The sequence below is a fragment of the Myotis daubentonii genome, chromosome 5 (assembly GCF_963259705.1).
Source record: "Myotis daubentonii chromosome 5, mMyoDau2.1, whole genome shotgun sequence".
Taxonomy (NCBI): Eukaryota; Metazoa; Chordata; class Mammalia; order Chiroptera; family Vespertilionidae; genus Myotis; species Myotis daubentonii.
This window is the reverse complement of record NC_081844.1, coordinates 78,623,182-78,642,326: the sequence shown is the minus strand read 5'-3', so window position 1 is coordinate 78,642,326 and position 19,145 is coordinate 78,623,182. Positions and strand designations below refer to the sequence as shown.

General features: G+C 46.0%; 1 protein-coding gene across 10 annotated transcripts in view; it reads left to right on the top strand.

The window, feature by feature from the left end:
• LOC132235668 (core histone macro-H2A.1) overlaps window positions 1-19,145 on the top strand; it is a 72,693-nt gene that overhangs the window by 5,536 nt on the left and 48,012 nt on the right. For all 10 annotated transcript variants that reach the window (XM_059698434.1, XM_059698432.1, XM_059698433.1 and 7 more), the window contains exon 2: window positions 5,941-6,145. In XM_059698434.1, coding sequence (XP_059554417.1) covers window positions 5,974-6,145 — 172 coding nt within the window. In that variant the 5' untranslated portion in view covers window positions 5,941-5,973. The remainder of the gene's footprint in view (window positions 1-5,940; window positions 6,146-19,145) is intronic.

Genomic DNA, 19,145 nt, shown 5'->3' with positions numbered 1-19,145 from the left:
ATTAAGTTGGAAGGAAGGCCTGGGACTATATTTGCAGAGCACTTTTAAAAGACTGAGAAAGCAATTGAACATATTAAAGAATGGTGGCAGGCTTAGGGACATTTTAAGGGATTTTTAGCTGGGTTCAGGGGCTACAGCAGGAATGTCCACTGAGAAAACTGGGAGCAACCCAGCCTGGTGGAGCCCTGGTTGCTAGGAATAGGGAAGGAGGTAAGCAGGGCCTTGTGTGCAAGGCTGGAGCTGGGTATGGGCTCCCCCAAAGTGGACTGTGATTGGGGGATAAGGCAGGAATGCAGAAGAGAAAGATCGTTGATAGGTGCATCAGCAGAGAAAGTTTGGGGACCACTAAGTAGGGTAGTCCTAGGCAGAAGGCTGAAGAGAACGTTCCAGCCTGAGCATGTACCAAATACTGTAGGTGGGAATGAAGGTGGTTTGCTATGCAGTGAGAAGCCTTTTAGGGTGTCTTGTTGGGGAGGAGTAGAGTGGAGTGGTGTGGTGTGGTAGGTAGGAAGGATGGCCCTTTGCCCTCCTCACCTCTGTGCCCCTTCCAATAGTAGAGGGCTTGGAGTTTTCATGTCCATCATACTCGTGGATCCTCACAGCCAGGCTTCTAATTAGTCTGTGCTATGAGGAAAGATCATGTTGACCAGAGACTTGCATCTCCCTCAAGCCTGGCCCTCTATATAGCCCCTCTCCAACAGAGTGTCTCTGAGTAAACTTTGGGTTTCTGCAAGCAAGGTTCCTGTCTGTTGTGATTAATTTATAGTTAGAGGAGCTGCAGAGATAAATACCACAGAGATCCCTTCAGGAGCAACCGCAGAAGCTTCATTTCCTGACCTGATAACAGTAACAAAGGTAGCCAAGCTAATGCATATGAACATAATGTGATGTATGGATGCTAAGGTTGCCTGAATACCTATTATTACCTTCAGAGCATGTGGGGCCCTTTACAGGGGTAAGGGTTTCTATTTTACTGAATGAAGTATCCTCCTTGATGATGAGTCCAGGAAGGAAGGACACAGCTCTGTTTGTTGCCAAGAGAGTGTTGGTGTTTCTCCTGTGAGCAACATCTGTCCCCTGAAGAGAAGCTGAGTGCATCAGAAGTTACTTTTTCTATGATGAGAACTGTACGTTTCTCAGAAGAGGCTAGGTGCAGGACATGGGTCAAACAGGGCTCAGCAGGCTTTGGTTGGTCATCTAGATATGGTTTCAGGGTCAGCTTTCAAGTTGGTTTGTCATGTGATAGGCTGACTGTTTCCTGTTTTCTTCTGAGCAAATAGGTAGAGGACATTTCTCAACTTCTCTTGCAGTTGGCCATGTGATCAAGTACTAGGTGATGGATCATGGTTAGAAGTAGTACGCCTCACTTCCAGGTCTGGGCCCTGAAAACCTCCATGTGTTTTCCTCCATGGCCTTTTTCCTTCCATGGTAACCATGGGAATTGTGATGGATTAATGGGAGTGTGGATCCATGAATCATCCTGTGGAGAAGCATTGGTCAGTCATAGAAACCCACTTGGGACTTTTCATGAGTGAGAAAAAAGCTGTAGGGGCTTATTATAGCAACTAGTGCTGCCCTCATCAATACAAACATCCAATGCCAGTTCTTCAAGATGGTGGCCTTTTTTCATCTTATGCACATGGTCATCATTTTTATTAACTTTACTGAGCACTCAGTGGGTGTCAGGCCTTTACCTGCATGCTTGTATTTAATTCTATTCTTACTAGAGGACCAGCGCAAGAAATTCATGTGCGGGTACGGACGCTAGGCTTGGCTTGCAATTGGGGCCATCTTCCCCAGCTACCCGCAGCCGGCCCCACCTCCTGCCGCCACCGAACCCCTGGTTCCCCATTCACCATCAGGCAATCAGAGCCTGCCTGCCGGGGAAAGGGACCAAGAGGCGCTCAGTGTGCCTCATAGTGACTGGTTGAGCGGTCATTCTGCTGTTACCCTTTTATTATATAGGATATGCATGGGTCAATTTGCATATTACCCTTTTACTATATAGGATATGCATGCTTTTATTCAACTCTTTGAGGTCTATTCTATCATCATTTCCACTTGACTGATGAGGAAATAGACTCAGAGGGGCTATATCATGTGTCCAGGGACACATAGGCTGTAAGGGGCAGAACCATGACTTGAACCAGATCAGTCTGACTTTGGAATTTGAGTTACTAACCTCAACAACCACTCTGTCACAGCCACTATCCACATTGGAGCCTGGCCATAGCTGCCCATATCTCCTTGCCTGCTGAAGAGCAGGATGGACCTGCACATTCATGGGTTTATCTGGAGACTACAAGCTACAAGTTGATATTCCCACACATTACTGGATGTCATGAGGCTGCATGGCTTAGTCAGAATTCTCATAGCTGTGGCTGTAGCTTGGGGATCTGTAGTTAGAATTGCAGAAAAACATGGGGAGGGATGAGCAACAGAGCCTTGCAGGATTGCCTCCCTTGGGGAAGGGATAAAGACTTAGATCTGCTTTCTCAGAGAGAACTGGCCTCAAATGAGACATGAAGATCTTCATTGAGCAGAGTGGCACTTGAGGGTCCATGAATTTTTAGATCTTTCCTGGGACCCAGAGAACCAGAGATGAATTAACTACAGTGCCTGGCATCAAGTAGCTTGCAATCCAGTCAAGTTGGGGAGGGAGGCACACAGATATGTGCCAGGATATGTGCTATGGGAACACAAAGCAGATAGCAATTCCAGTCCATGGCCAGGTCCGAGAAGAGGGTTCGTGTGAGCACAGTTCAGATTGGCAGGAGGACAGGCAGAAGAAACAGCATGTATAAAGGCATTCTGGGCACAGCATCACAGGTCAGGAAGTCAGGGGCAGCCTGGGATTTCTGAGCCCAGGCAGGGTGGCAGGAAGCAGTACTGCGGAAGCAGTTGAAGGATGCTGTTTGTGGCTGGCTTAGGCGATGAGGAACTAGCAAGGTGGGCAAAAATCCTCTAGTGTCTATGGTACCAGACTGGTGCTGGGGAAGTAGGTAAGTAGTAGAGCTGAATCAAGGTGGGGTTGGGGTGAAGAGAAGGGAAGAGGCTTGAAAAGTTACGGAGGTGGGCTCAGCAGAGTTTGGCTAATGATTGGGTGCTGGGAGGTGAGCAGAGAAGTGGGTCCAGGTTGACTCTTTTGGTAGCTTGATGCATGATGTTGCCAATGATGGAGCGGAGAAATCCAGAAGAGTTTAAGGCACCTACAAGACTTCTGAGTGGGCCCTTGCCACAGGCAATCAGAACAGAGCTCTGCGACTCAACAGCCAGATATGCACTGGGCTGGAGGCCTGGAGTCTTGAGGCCTGTGAGTTTCCAGCATCTGGATGATGTGATGACTCTTTTAAAAAATCCTCACCTGAGGATAGTCTTTCCATAGAGAGTAAAGTGGAGGGAAGAGGGGGAGAGAGAGAGAGAAACATCGATGTGCAAGAGACACATTGACTGGTTTCCCCTGCACGAGCCCCTACCAGGGCCTGGGATCAAGCCCACAACCATAGTACGTGCCCCTTGACTGGGAATTGAACCTGAAACCCTTTGGTCTGAGGGCCAGTGCTCTAACAACTGAGCCATACTGGCCAGGGTGATGTAACCACTCTTAGCTAGATTCAGAGGGAAGCACCAGGAGCATCACTTTTAAGGAATAAGTGTGTTTAGAACCCATCAGGTTTCTGAGTGCTAATGGCTCCTCTGGGGCAAGACAGGGGCCACCTGGAGACAAGAGCTGAAGTCTGTGCTCCAATAAGAATGGGGCTGAGTTGCATTAATCATCACTGACCACAGGCCTCTCCTGAAAGAAGGGAAACATTCAAATCTGAAAAGTGCTTAGTCCAAAAGTATAGAGTTGATCTGTAAAGTGGTCTGTGAAACACATTTGTAGTAAAGCAAAAGACTGCTAGGAAACTCAGTGACAGCTTTCCCTGCAAACATACGTGTGCACACATCAATGTATACATATTCCATTTCCTGCTCTGAGAGCACAGGCACCTGTTAGCAGGGAATCTTTTAAAATGGAGCTCATTACAGCAAGAAATAGAGCCAAGTAAATGTTTTAGAATAACTCAGACCCTTATAGGACTCTTTAGCACTCGGTGATCAATTAAGATTTAGCGCCCTTTGATAGGGTGAAATATAGGGTTCTCTTCCCAGGGTCTTCAGCCCCCTCCAACATCTTCCAGAATCAGGGCTTGAGCCCCTTAATTCTGTTGGGCCTGTTAAGCACAGCTGCCTCTAGGAATGCTTCTCTCTGCTGTTTTGGCCATCTCTGTCAGGCAGCCAATTTGAGATGATCTTGAGGGTTGGTCACACTGATGTTAGGTACACATCATGGCATGTCCCATATATAGCTTTGGCCATCAGAGTAATAAGGACTTTTAACTCTGTGGCCTCCACAATCATAGAGTCATGGACTGTTGGAGTTTGAGGGACCCATGGAGCCTAACCTCAGTTTACCAGTAAATGGGAGACCTGCCCATTTGGTTCAATGGTCAGAGCATACTAGTAATTGTCCTCTAGGAAAAGCTTGCCTGGTGCCCCAAAATGGGTAGAGGCCTCATCACAGCCTCTCTCCTAGCACCCTGCACTGGTCTTTCACCACTACCATTTAAACAACTGTAGGGTTTTTTGTCTCTCTTCCCCACCTGCTCTGTGAGAACAGGGACCACACTGTGTTGTGCACTGCTATTTCCATTCCCCAGCATAGTCCCTGCAGAGAATGCATGGTGACTTAAATGCTGTTAGCATTTCAGACTTTACTGTGTGGTGCTACACTCGGAGCACAGTCATGGGCAGACTCAAGAACTTGGAGTCTGATGGGAGAGATGGGGGTATGTGCCTATCATGCATGAAGCACATGGGAGCCTAGAGGGTGGAACATCTGGATTCGAGTACTCAGGGAAGGGTTGGCAGAGGGCAGAAAGCAAGTGTGAAGGATGGAGGAGGTCCTAGCCAAAGCACAACCACTGCAGAGGAAGGCATGTGGGGGGACTATGCACAACCACCCGAAGCATAAAATAAAGCTGGATGGGTGTGCCAGGCCTAGATTTTAGGGTTGCTTGACAGGCCAAGGGTCCCGATTTTATCTTGCGATTTGGCAGCCAGGGAACACTTTAAGACCAGGGCTATGATACATTCAGATTTGTGTGTTTATTGATATCGGGAGGTGGATTACAGGAAAGGGGGCCAGTGGTGGGAGACCGTTTCAGGAGACATTTGTGATCATTCAGTTAAGATAGATGACCTGGATCTAGTCATAGTTGGGGTGGAGAGGAGAGGACCCCACAGAGGTGTTGAAGAGGGGACATCCTCTGGACTGAGTGGCATTTTGGATGGGAATGGGAGGAACAGGGAAGCAAAAACACTTCTCTAAGGGCAGGCCTGTTCAGCAGACCGGAAGTGTCCAGGGGCCTCTTATTCCAATGTGGCCACCCACTGAGCTCCTGTGAGCTGTTCCTGCCTCTCACAGATGAAGGATTGTAAGGTACAGATGCTTTTTTCATCAAAGAACATAAGTATCTGGCTTTAAAGCTTCATTCTAGGGCAGGTGACATCATTTTTATTTTCTTTTATGAAGACTTCAGCAAATTTATTAGTTCCAGTCTCTAGTTTATGAGAATGCGTTATTAAGTGTATAAAACATAGCCAAGAATTCCCATTTTCTTTTACATCATGTGGCATAAAAGCAAGACACTTAAGAACAGTCACTGTCAAAGTAAGCTTTAAATGGAAAGGGCTGATAAAATTGATGTCATGTTATAAAATGTAAAAAGCTAAGCCATTCTCTCTTTAGGGGCCACAGCACCTCAGCATAGAGTATTAATAGGGCTCGGAGGGCTGCTGCGGGCAGTACCTATTTCTCCCAGGGGCCAGAGTGTAAGGGGAAAGGGAAATGGTGCTGTCCCAATGATCCTGATGGTGTGCCTCTTGCCTCCCCAGTGTGTTTACTGATCTAGCTCCAGGGCCATCGCCATGTCAAGCAGGGGCGGGAAGAAGAAGTCCACCAAAACCTCCAGGTCTGCCAAGGCAGGAGTCATCTTCCCTGTGGGGCGGATGCTGCGGTACATCAAGAAAGGCCACCCCAAGTACAGGATTGGAGTGGGGGCACCCGTGTACATGGCTGCTGTCCTGGAGTACCTGACAGGTGAGTACCCAATTCAACTGTGACACCATTGGCAGTTCTGACAGCTTTTTTGTTCATTTCTTTTATTTTAAAACTTTTCAAACCTATAGTAAAGTTGTAAGAATAGTACGGTGAACATTTTTCTCTAGATCCGCCAGTTGTTAACATTTTGTCCTCCCAACTGTGTGTGTGTGTGTGTGTGTGTGTATGCACGCATATGTATACATTTTAAAAATATATATATTTTTATTGATTTCAGAGAAGAAGGGAGAGGGAGAAAGAGATAGAAACATCAATGATGAGAGAGAATCATCAATCGGCCACCTCCTGCATGCCACCTATTGGGGATTGAGCCTGAAACTGGGCATGTGCCCTGACCAGGAATCGAACTGTGACCTCCTGGTTCTTAGGTCGATGCTCAACCACTGAGCCATGCCAGCTGGGCTATACATTTATTTTTGACTGTTACATATTATATGGTTTATTTTGAAATTCCCTTAATTGTCCTAATATCCTTTATAAATTTATTTGGCTTTCTTTCCTGATCCAGGATCCATTTCAGGATCATACATTCTATTTGGCTGTCTGGTTTCTTTAGTCTCATATAATCTTAAACAGTTCCTCAGCTTTTAAAAAAACTTTTTCATGACACTGACCTTTTTGAAGAATCCAGGCCGGTTGTTTTGCAGAATGTCCTTCAATCAGGTTGGTCTCATGCTTGGATTCAGATCAAATGTTTTAGTAGGACAATTGTGTAAAAGATGTTGAATCCTTTTCTGGTGTCACGTCAGGAGGCACCTGATGTGGCTTTGTCCTGTCATTGGTGGTGTTCAGTTTGGTCATTTGATTAAGATGGTATCTGCAGATTTCAGCCCATCCTGGATCACAATCTTTTACCCAGTAGCTTTAGCATTTCCTGTTGATCTTACCTGAATCTGGTATTTCCATAGTGGTTAAAAAATGGTGATTTTTCCATTTCTGTTATTTCTTCTGCATTTATTATTTGACATTCATCTGTAAACAAGAGCTTCCCTTTTACCTTTCCCTTCTTTTTATTTTTTGTACTATCAATGTTGGTTTATGGATTTTTTAATTTAGTGGTTTATGCACTATCATGTCATTACTCATTATGATGCTCAAATTTCGACTCTCAAGCTGGTTCCTGTGTCCATTTGCCATGTCTCCATCAGTTTCTATAGATTTCTTTGCTTTCTGACATCATGAGTATTCTGGTCTCACTCTGGACTTTGTCTGCCCCAGTCTTGGAATCAGCCATCTCTCTTTGAACCTTTTCATAGATAAAATCTTATTAGTCTTATTGGTGGCTCCATAGCAATTGTGGGAGGCTAGCTAGAAGGGAAACCACCCCCATTTTTTAGTGATAAGAAAACCAGCCTCAAAACATGAAAGGACTTGCCAGGGGTGGCATATAATCAGTAAGTACTCGAGGAGGGTCCCATATCCTGCTGTCCTGTTGTCATGCTATTACTTATTGTTCCATACACTATCAGCGTAGGTGGTAGGAAGAGGCACCTTGATTCTTAGCAAGAGAAGGTACCTCTTCCAAAGTTTACAGTCAGGCAGCAGAAGAGCTGCATCGCTTCTTCCTCTCCCAGGTCTCAATAACACCAAGGGTTTCCCTATGGAAAGCACCATCATAATGGGTGTGTTAATGGTTGTGAGGTTTTGCACATATTCTGGGACTTTTGACTCTCTGCATGTCGGAGACTCTTACAGGTGACATGCCTGGTAGCATGAGGTAGGCATGATTCTCCTCACTATCGAGATAAAGAAACAGAGGCCCAGAATTTATGTGACACATGCTGGCAGCCATCCAGGGAGACCACAAAAGTCACTAGATAGGAATCAGAGGACATTTTCTAGTTTTGGCTTGGCACTTTACATGCTGTGTGACCTAGAACAGTGGTCGGCAAACCGCGGCTCGCGAGCCATATGTGGCTCTTTGGCCCCTTGAGTGTGGCTCTTCCACAAAATACCACGTGCAGGCGTGCATGTACAGTGCGATTGAAATTTCGTGGCCCACGCGCAGAAGTCGGTTTTCGGCCTGGGCGAGTCTATTTTGAAGAAGTGGAGTTAGAAGAAGTGGGGGGTGTCAGTCGGGCGACGCGGTGCAGGCGGGCCGCGGGATACACAGCGCGGGGAAGGCACGAGCGATTCATGCATGAGTTGAGTGAGCCAGTCAGTCAGCAGTCTCATTGTGCAGTGGTTAGTGCTAGTCGCGTCCGCAAATCGCGCGCGGGTGACAAAAGTACCTACTCAAAGCATAAAGTTACCTGTATTTTTCCAACCAGCTGTAAATCCTACAGGTATTTTTGTCATCAATTTAAGAATTGTAATTATTTTGTGATGGTGACTTTATTATTATAAAATGTAACTTTTTTTTAGGTATGTTGAGAGGGTTTGGACATATAGAGAGGATGAACGAAAGGAGATAGATGAAACAACTATACAAGACGAGTGTGGATGGGAGAGTTGGAAGGGGTCGACCTCAGCGAATGTACCTCAATCAGATTGAGGATGTTTTTAGCAGAGGCCAGCTTAGGAATACCCTAATTAAGTTAATAACAATGTACCTACATATATAGTTTAAGTTTAAAAAATTTGGCTCTCAAAAGAAATTTCAATTGTTGTACTGTTGATATTTGGCTCTGTTGACTAATGAGTTTGCCGACCACTGACCTAGAGTGAGTCACTTAACCTTCTGGACCTGTTTCCTTACAACTCATATGGACTCAAGAGTCCTGCTCGACCAACTCCAGGCTGCTGTGAGAGCCAAAGGGGCTTTGACCATAAAGGGAAAGCTGACATGATGTGCCAACCAGACAGCCTATGTTTTCTGGTTTCCAAATGCCATGGTGCCCCTATCACTGGAGTTTTCATAGACACTGTCATTAGGTCAAGTACAAAATCAGTTTCATTTCTTCCATCAAGCTTTCTCTTTTTAGTTTTCAGGGCGTGGGATGGGGGATACCACTGCTACATCATCTCTGAGAAAACTAGGGTCCACACAGCAAACCTGTACATTTTCCTTGTCTGTGCCTGGCTGGCTCTGAAACTGAGCACAGAGATGATGAGGTCACAGTCAGCAGGTCCGTTCTCATGGCAGCCAGACACCTTGATCCTGTTTGCACCCACACCCATCACACCTGTCCCCAGCTACCATAGGTATATGGTAGTGGTCACAAAGGGGAGTGGGAATAACCAGGGCAACCTGTTACTAGAGCTGGAAAAGTAGCTTATGGCAAATCCTTACTCTCATATTAGTCAAGTTAACCCCTGTTGTACATATTTAAGTTTTTGCAAGACCTTCCACAAAGCTCTAGGTAGCTGAATCTGAATGATTTTCTCTGTCTGCACACAGTGGTGAGTCACTGGCATGGCCATTGCCTAACGCCAGTTCCCCAACATGGTGCCGAGCCTGCATGACTGGCACCTTGAGAGACATCCTGAGCCAGCAGTTCTGTGTCCGGTCACTGCTGTGGTCACTTGTATCCTGTGTCCTGATGATGGGATAGGAGCTGAGTTCTGGGGCCACACCTAGTAAAAACACTGCTCCATTCTGCTCCTTAGAACAGTGCTGCACACCCACACTCACCGTTCTCAGAAGGTGACCTACCCTGAGCCCCTTTGGCTAGAACATGAGAGCATGTGGATATTTGGAAGTCCTGGGCATCTGCCCACTCAGAACTTCGGTTTTGGTCCTTAAGTAAAAAGGATAGGTGACCAAGCTCTCTATCCTGCTATTTGCTTTTGTTTTGTTGAAGACCCTTTCCCATTCATTCCACATATTTATTGAGCACTTATTGTGTGCCAGGCACCATGCTAGACTGTATGAGAGCTTAGGAATGATGGGGGCAGAAATGGTCTCTGCTTCCTGGAGTTCACAGTTTAGTTGGGAGAAAGAACCAACCAACCCAGATGGTTACCGACTTTGATAAGTGCAGTGAAGGGCAACCAGCCCTGTGAGAGCTGGGAGAGGAGCTCTGCCATCTGCTCATCTGTGCTGGATACACCTACTGGGTGCCAGCCAGCCTCTTCTGAGAGCTTGGGGAAGATATCAAAAGAGGGGGAAGCTCAGGGCCTAGTCAAGATTGTGGCCAGATACAAGGCATATGAGGGAAGTACCTGCATTTAGCAGGTCCTCACTGAGAGTTGTGATGTATCTGGCACTGGAATATACTAGTAAGCCTGAACAAGACCTATCTCCACCCCAAAGAGGTGTCTGTCCAGGGATAGGTACAGGCAAGAGAAACTTGGTGATGATACAGGACCAGCTGTGCCATGAGAAGGAGTCAAGAAACGTTTCCTGGAGGATGTGTATTAACCAGTTAACCAGATTGCCCTGCTTGTCTAGTTTTCACCCAAAGGGTACTATGGAGGGATTATTTTCCTGTCTGCGAGGCCCAGACCCTTACAGCTGGCAGACAGTTGCAGGAATGGTGATGGGGGTATGCAACACAAGGCTCTTTTGGAATGGCTGGGCCAAGCCTCCTCCCTTCAGAAGGCCCCCGTGGAGAGATGAGTGGGGGTCTGGATGCTCAGGGGTTTCTAATAGGACTGCTGAACTGCAGGGCCCACCTAGGCCTCGGCGGCTCTGGAGCAGGTAGCCAGCCCTGGGGAACACTTGGGGTGCCATGATGTTCAGTGGAAATCAGGTAGAGGCAGTGGAGCTCAGCAGTTCAGAGTGTGGACCTTGGTGTCAGAGCTGCCATTTCTTAATTGTGGCTTTAGGCAAATCACATCTCTGAGCTGTGGTTTTATTGTCAACTGAGGATAACAACAACTCATAGGGTTATTATGAGGCTGAAATGAGAGGGTGCATGTGAGTAGCTTTGCCCTGCCAGCACAGTGTACATATCCACATGCTATTACATTAGGGTTAAATCAAAGAGAGGAAGGAGTCCTCAGTCATCCTGCTCTGGCTGCTGAGGTGACTAGTGGTTGCCCACTTCCATTAAGGATGGTGATGGAAGCTGTCACTGTCCACTCATGTGTGTTGTCCTTTCAGTTGGTCAGAACCCACTGGGCCTCACCAGCACCTACAGAATATCTTGGCAGCTTTAGGCCTACTCCTTCTGGTTTGCTCAAGCTGCCTCTTGACACATCTTCCTGAAACCTGTATCACAGTCACCACCAGGATGCCCTGTTATCAAACTCTTCTGTCTGGTGTCAAGGTCCACTTCTGACTTGAGCTCCTGACATACTTGTGGGAACCTGGAAGGATTTTCCAGTTAACTAGAACCGAATACTCAGCCCTGGGCCTACGTTAGGGCAGAGCTGAAGCCACACTCACACGAGAGTGTCTGCACAGGCAGCAGCCCTGCATGCCTGGGGCCACCAGTTACACACTTCCCTGTGCAGAGCATGTGTTCAGGGCGGGGATGGAAGCGCTCCTCCTTAGGGTCTGATCAAGGCTGGGGTGGATGCAGGGAGAAGGCATGGGGGCTGCCCACTTCCCTTAGGGATGGTGATGGAAGGGCTTGCTTCTAGCTCTGAAACTTGAAGCTGGTGTCTTTTTCTCCTCTTGGGTCCAGGACCCAGTCATCTATTGAACTTAAAAGGAAAAGTCAACATTTGGAACAAGGTTGAGTCTGGTGACCAAACAGCTCCTTCCCCAAATCTCTGTGTGCCTGGCTCTGCAGCGTTGCTGGACTCTGCCCCGAGCTCTTCCTGAGGAATGTGATGTTGTCTGCTGTCTTTTCAGGCCTAGGATTATGTGGGCTTCATGCCGTTCTCTACCCCCTTGACCTTTGACCTTCTAGCCTAAGGGATTATAATAGTCCTGTCTTTTGGGGTTGCTTTGCAGATTAATAGTGCACCACATAAATTTAGCCAGCAATCATAGTAAACCTCAATAAATTATAGCTAAAAACAAGTGTCCTGGGGAAACTGAGGCAGTTTCTTTGAGGCATCATCTCTGCCTTCATAGTACTGTAGCACTTCTCTCTTAACATCTAGGTGTAACCCTAGATGTGTAAAGGGAACTTGACTTAGTTCAGGCCTCTTTGGAGTCTCCCTTGTGCCTAGCACAGCACTGCACAGTGCTGGAAAGTGTAGTATTTGTGAACTAAGAAACATGTGACATGGCTTTTGCCCCAGTGAAATTTCCATTGATGATGGGGGACATACAATCCCACAGAACAGCAAGGGAATAAGCAGATCTAAACGATAAGTTAAGAGTACCTGAGTCCCAGACTGGGGATGCAGAGGAGTGGAAGGGTAAATGAGAATTGTGTGGAAGAGGAAAGAGGAAGCACATTTGTGATCTGATGCTCTCAAGTCATGGGTCCAAGGCACTCTGAGTCAGTATTGCTCAAATTATATTCAGCAGAACCATGGTGTTTGGTGAAATTGAAGAGCTAGTGCCCCAAAAATAGGGCTCTCTGGCTGAAGTGAGGAGACAGCAAGACCGTCATTCCCTCTTTTGAGATAGAAATATGAATGACTTTGATGAGTTCCTCAGTAAAGGTACTTTTTTAAGTTTGGGATTCACCAAGAAACAGCTTTTCTTACTGTAGGACTTTTCAGGGCCTTTAACAGACTGGTGTCATTGTGAATCTCCAAGGAAAGGAAATGTGATATGTTGTAGTTCCCAAACTTATATCACAAAAGCCTTTCAAGAAATACCTTTAAACACCATACACAGTACAGTGTAGGGGACACTGTTGTAGGTTAAGCTCATGAGGAATGGCACTATGAGCAATGCTACTGAAGAAATAAAATTGAGATCCACTATAGAGAATGAATTTTGATCTGGCTTCTTGTGGCAGAGGCACAAAGCTTGACTCATAGATTAGGAACCTCAGTCTTCCTCCTCCATCCACAGCTCTAGACACAGAAGGCACTTCAGTATTTGCTAAGGGAGGTAGAGACTTGGGGAAGCTGTGCATCTTTCCTGCTAAGCTGAGTTGCTCAGGCACTGACTCAGGGTGGGCCTACCATCCTCCAGGCCTGTGCTGGACATTGAGATACATGACAGAAGTCCTTGCCCAGGGAGCTTACCTTGGGAGGAAGTAAGTGCCTTTGGAGCCATTTTACTCAACTCCTGAGAGAACAGGCCTGGTTGCCATTCATCAGATCCAAAAATATATGTGATTATATCTTTTCCTTCTTTTGGGGTCCAGAAACCCTGTTACATAGCCTGATCACACATCTTATTCTATAAATTACCTCCTACGACTTAAGCCTGCTTGCAAAAATCAAATCTTCTCTCAGAGGATTTCTCAACCTTAGAAAGATGCCCTGGCTACCAGCTCTCAAGGCTGAATGTCTGACATCTTGTAATAAGCATGGTGACCACTGCAAGAGGTCTGCTGATTTGGATACCTAAGCTCTGGTCTGTTTGAAAACCTAGTGTCACAGTAGTTAGTGCATTTCCACCTCTCACAAACTAAGGCTGTGGCTAGAGTTTTTTCTTCTGTCTTCTTTACATCTAATCCACAAATGATGATGACATTGGGATTTGTGTATTCTTAACCCCCTACTCCTTTTCCATTTTCCCAAGTCCTCCCCCTGCCCATCCCCTTGTCTGTGACTAGCATCTCTACATTCTTCTAGCAGGCCCTTGGCACCCTGTCACAGCAGGCAGTTCTGTCTGAAGCTGCCTGTGTGTATTTCACTAACTGGTGAAGTTCACAGGGCCAGCTCCTGACCTGGGGAACAAGCTGGGTCCCCTCCATGACCTTTGCAGACTGGATGAGGCCCAGCCCTTATACCTGACTGTATCCTGCAATAAAACCCCAAGGAAAAGGGTGGTTGTTAAAAATACACCTTGCTCCTGGTTTTGGCTAGTAAGAGGATCATCCTCATCCCAAGTTTCAGCTTGTTTGATTTCTGATCTGTAACTCAGGTCGGATGTTGCATATGCCTTTGGTGTTAGTCACTGGGCCACACTCCATCCTGTCCCCATCTGTAAGTGCAGCACAGCCTGCATTTGGCTCTGTCACTTACCCGGCCTCTTTACCAGTTTCCTATCCAGGACACTCAAGTGTGTCCTGTACTCACACAGCTAAATTTAGGGCAGGAAGAGGAGGACAGTCAGGCTGCTTCCTTGATGCTTCGAGGCCCTCTGAATCCCTTCATCTCTTGTTAGTTTATATGGCCACCTCTATGTTAGACTAACTAACACTTCAGGTCAGAATCCAGCTGACTCTTGCTAGCACCTTCTTGAGCATTCATGCTCCCCTGGGGCTCTCAGCACCCCCATAGTGCTCATTGTTCTGGAAAGCCCTTCACCAGCTTCATTTTCTTTTAAAAATAAAAACCACAGCAAATAAAAACCACTAAGGATTTTAATGAACCAGAGGGTTGTAGCCAGAAAAAAGTTGGAAACACTGAAGTTAAAACTCCAGTATGTTGGGTACTGAGTATGTGCACACTGTATTTAAATGCATATTTCCTTTTGTGGTTATATGAGTAATTTGTCTTTGAAAATTTAAAGCTAAAACTCACTATAATTCCACTGCCCAGAGATATAACAGCTGGCACCAAATGTCTTTTGTGTGTATGTATACATGCATGAAAGAGAATTAGATTTTAATATAATTATTTGTTTTACTAATATCTGCTATTGTTGACATTCATTGATAGTCAATCACAGAAAATCATCACTGTCAAAGTAAATTGTGACATAATTAAGGAGGTGCTATCCACATATGTTACATTGTCTACCCTCCTTTGTCTCCCAGGAGGAATAGATGACTCCGTGGTGATGACTTCAAGAAATGCTTGAAAAAGCGGCGGTTTAGCATTTTATATGCTTTTGACATTTCCCTGATAGTGTGGTGTCAGATGGCCAACCAGTTAGCAGACTCATAAGAGTCAGACCTCAGGGTTTGAGGCCAGAGTGTAGAAACCACCAAAGAGTGGACTTTCCTAGTACCTCGTCACCCCACCAGAGATGTGGAGGTGGCAGCACAGCTTGTGGGGCACTTCTCCCAGGGGCACATGAATCTGCTGTAGAGCTGAAAAACTGAGTTTTTATCCAGTCCTTCTGAAAAATCCATGTGGTTGTCCAGTACAGCGTACATATGACCTGGGCCCACTTCGTGAAACAACGACCCCTTCTCTCCCTGCTCTCCCAGGGCCAGGGTTGCCCTGTATCACTGGGATCAGAGGAAAGGAAGGCCTCAGTGCTTTCTTTGGCAAATATTTTCGCCTAGTCTGTGACTTGTCATCTTATTCTCTTAATACTGTCTTTCACAGAGCAGAAGTTTTTAATTTTAATGAAGTCCAACTTATCAATTCTTTCTTTCATGTATTGAGCCTTTAGTGTTGTATCTAAAAAGTCATTACCAAACTGAAGGTCATGCAGATTTTCTCCTCTGTCATCTCCTAGAAGTTTTACAGTTTTGCATTTTATGTTTACATGTGTCTAGATCCATATTTTTGCACGTGGATGTCCAGTTGTTCTAGCAGCATATGTTGAAAACCTTTCTACTTTCTTGAAGATAAACTGTGTTGGCCCTAGCCAGTTTGACAAGGGTCCCGGGTTCGATTCCAGTCAAGGGCATGTACCTTGGTTGCGGGCACATCCCTGGTGGGGGGTGTGCAGGGGGCAGCTGATCGATGTTTCTCTCTCATCGATGTTTCTAACTCTCTATCCCTCTCCCTTCCTCTCTGTAAAAAATCAATAAAATATGTATTAAAAAACACACACAAAAAAAACTATGTTGCCCAGGAATCCTCAGTGGTCAATGAGTCTCTCTGTCGCTTCACAATTTCCCTTTGAAGGATAAGATGCAACTTTCTGCCATTGGGGTCTGCACATGTATAAACAAGTGCCATATCGAGGGTTGTTTTTTGCTTGCTCCAGTAGAGAAGTACACAGCACTATAAGATCTGTGTCTGAGTTTAGGAAAAGAAAAAGATGTGCCCGCAACTAAGTATGCCTCTTTTATCTCTGACCTTCCATCTGGGGTCACTTTACTTCTGACTGAAGTACATCATTTAGAATTTCATTTAGTGAGGTCTTTTAGTGATAAACTTTCTCAGGGTCTGGTTTTGAACATGTCTTTATCTCATCCCTAAAGTTTTAAGCTGTTATTTCTCCAGTGTCTCTATTATAATCTCTGTCTCCAAATGGAACATAAACATATGTTAGTGTTTCAGCATATCTTCCTTATCTGTTCATCTCATTCATATTTTTTATTTCTCTGGTCTTCTTTCTGGATAATTACTCTTTTTTGTAATCATTTTTTATTTTTCAGTTATAGTTGACATACAGTGTTACATTAGTTTCACGTGTACACCCCAGTGATTAGACATTATATAATTTACTAAGTGATCATTCCAATAAATCTCACACCCATCAGACACCATACATAGCTATTAAAATATTATTTACTGTTTTCCCTGTGCTGTATATGTTATATATCTTTCTAAAAATAATAATCTTTTTTCCCCTTTTAATTTTCAAATAAATCTAGAAGATGTAATCTTAAAAAATAATAAATCAGGATAATGGATACATGTAATATGCAGAGACTGACATTTATATTTGAGCCAAACCTTAGTTTGGAGAATCTGAGAATCATTGATCTGCCCCTAACCTCTCCCAGCACCCAGTTTCCTCTGTCAACTTGAGACTGAGGTCAAGCTTGCCTGGATTCTGGGCCATCATGGGGCTGCTTTTGCCTGGGATGACACTGCCTGCCATGGTCCTGAGTGTTCTAATACATGAAACCAGGCCAGTGCCTCGGAAGATCTTCCTACACTTCCCTCCTTCATTACTGCCTGAATGCTGTGATGTCTGGTTCTCTTGTTTAGAGATTCTTGTGAATGACCTATTTGTGAAAGAGTTACCAAGCTCTGACCATGTGCAAGGTGCCAAGCCGATGTTGGGAGTTGAAAGAATCATTGTTGATTTCAACAGATTTGTATTCAGTGTTTTTGGTGGGCTAGACATATCAGAGGCCATATGAGTGAGCCCAGGCTGGGGCTGCACTTTCTCCACCCCTCCCTCACCACTCTGTACTTAGCTTCTGCATGAGGACTGGCCTTTCACAGCTGCTCAGTGAATAATCTTTTATTGAAGAACTAGAGGCCCGGTGCACGAAATTAGTGCATTGGAGGGGGAGGAGGGTCCCCCTTAGCCCAGCTTGCACCCTTTCCAATCCAGGACCCCTCAGGGGATGTCCAACTGCCGGTTTAGGCCCGATCTTGGAGATCAGGCCTAAACCAGCAGTCGGACATCCCTCTCACAATCCAGGACCGCTGGCTCCTAACTGTTCACCTGCCTGCCTGCCTGATCACCTCTAACTAGCCTCCCTGCCAGCCTGATCACCCCTAACCTAACCGCTTCTGCCTGCTGACCTGATTGCCCTTAACTGCTCCCCCTGCCGGCCTGGTCACCCCCAACTGCCCCCCCCCCGCCCCCCCGCCAACCTGGTCATCCCCAACTGCCCCCCTCTGCTGGACTGGTTGCCCCATGCAGCCTGCTGTTCAGTCATTTGGTTGTCTCTCACTAACCCCCCTGCCAGCCTTGTCGCCCCACTCAGCCTGTCGGTCGTCCATTCGGTTGTTTTGGATGTGAGGGCCCCTGGCCATGTATATGTTAGAGGAGGAGGAGTTTCAGGTGGAGGAGTGTTGCTATTGTTAGGAAATTGATGAGAGTGAGGGCTAAACCAGACCCCGGATTTTTTAATGAAGTATAATTAGGATTAACACCAGGGCAGAGTGGGCCAGACCTGCCTGAGGAGAGGCAAGTGGAAGAGCAGCATTGGTGGCAAACAGGATGGTGTTGGAAGTGCCACAAGAGCCACTGAGCATGTCTCAACTATACCTTGGAAAGCAGAGGAGGCCAGAAGCTGCCCACCTGATTAAAATAACAGTACCCCGAAGTCCCTCTGTGATGGCCATCAAGAATGGCTTTAAAAGAACTAACTTACTGAGAGGAGAAGGAAATGGGTAAGAATTCTACAAATATCTTCTCTCCCAATATTTTTCTGGATAAAATATCAGCAACTAATAAAACATTTATAGTTCTCTAGCTTTCTTTCCCTGCCCAAAAGGGCTTCTATGTCTGTCTAGTCAACCCATAATAAAATATGAAAGTAAAAAGCCACAAACCCAAAGGGTATTAGTGACAGCTAGCCTCCCTCCACCTCCCTGTCTCTACCCACCGCCTCTTCTGGTTCTGGTGGCCAAGAAGATGACAAAAACTCTCCTCAGATTTGCCAGGCTGCTCAGCCAGTCTATAACTCAGACTCGGCGCCCACCTTTCCCCCCTCCCTCCCTTTCTTCCTTCATTTCCCACCCCACCTTCCTCATTTTTAAGCAAGTGCCTTCCATTTAGTGGCCAGAAACTGTGTGTTTCCTGGCACTTCAGAGGCTGGCAATGACACCTGACACTGAGGGGTCCTTTCCTGGGATTGACAACACTCCCATTTGTCTAGATGGAGACATTTGTCGAATGGCCTCTATAGAAGACATTTGTACATGTCCTCTTTCTAGAAGGACACTCATTCCCTGCCAGAGCTCACATTTCTTGCTTGGAGGAACCATTTGGAAATCCAGGGCCTCTGGGAAAGGCTAATCCGTCGGCTTCCCTGGCTATCGATAATCCTAACAGATGCTCCCTGTGGTAACTGGTAACTGAGGTAGCCTTTGGTTAACATTTATCTGCTGCCTCTGTAAAGCTGGACATTGACTGCTGAAAGTCAATGTCTGCTATTCATTCAGAAAATGAGGGTACTTAACTTGAACAGCATTGTGGGGGTTCTTTGCTTCCCACCTCCACCCCAGGTCCTGACAGTCTCTATTCCAGATTCAGGTTGTGGCTTATAATTGTGACAGTGCTTTGAGGGCAAGGCAAAGCAGAGCAGTTTAACAAAAGGTCTGCCATCTGTTGAGCATTCACCCTGTGCCAAGCATTGGCCAAGTGATTTACTTCTGGTAACTCACTGAACCCTCAAGCCACCTATTTTGCTTAGGAAAGTTATGAGAGAAATTGAGGTTATGAGAGTTTAAAGAACATCTCCAGGGTCATTCAGCACAGTAA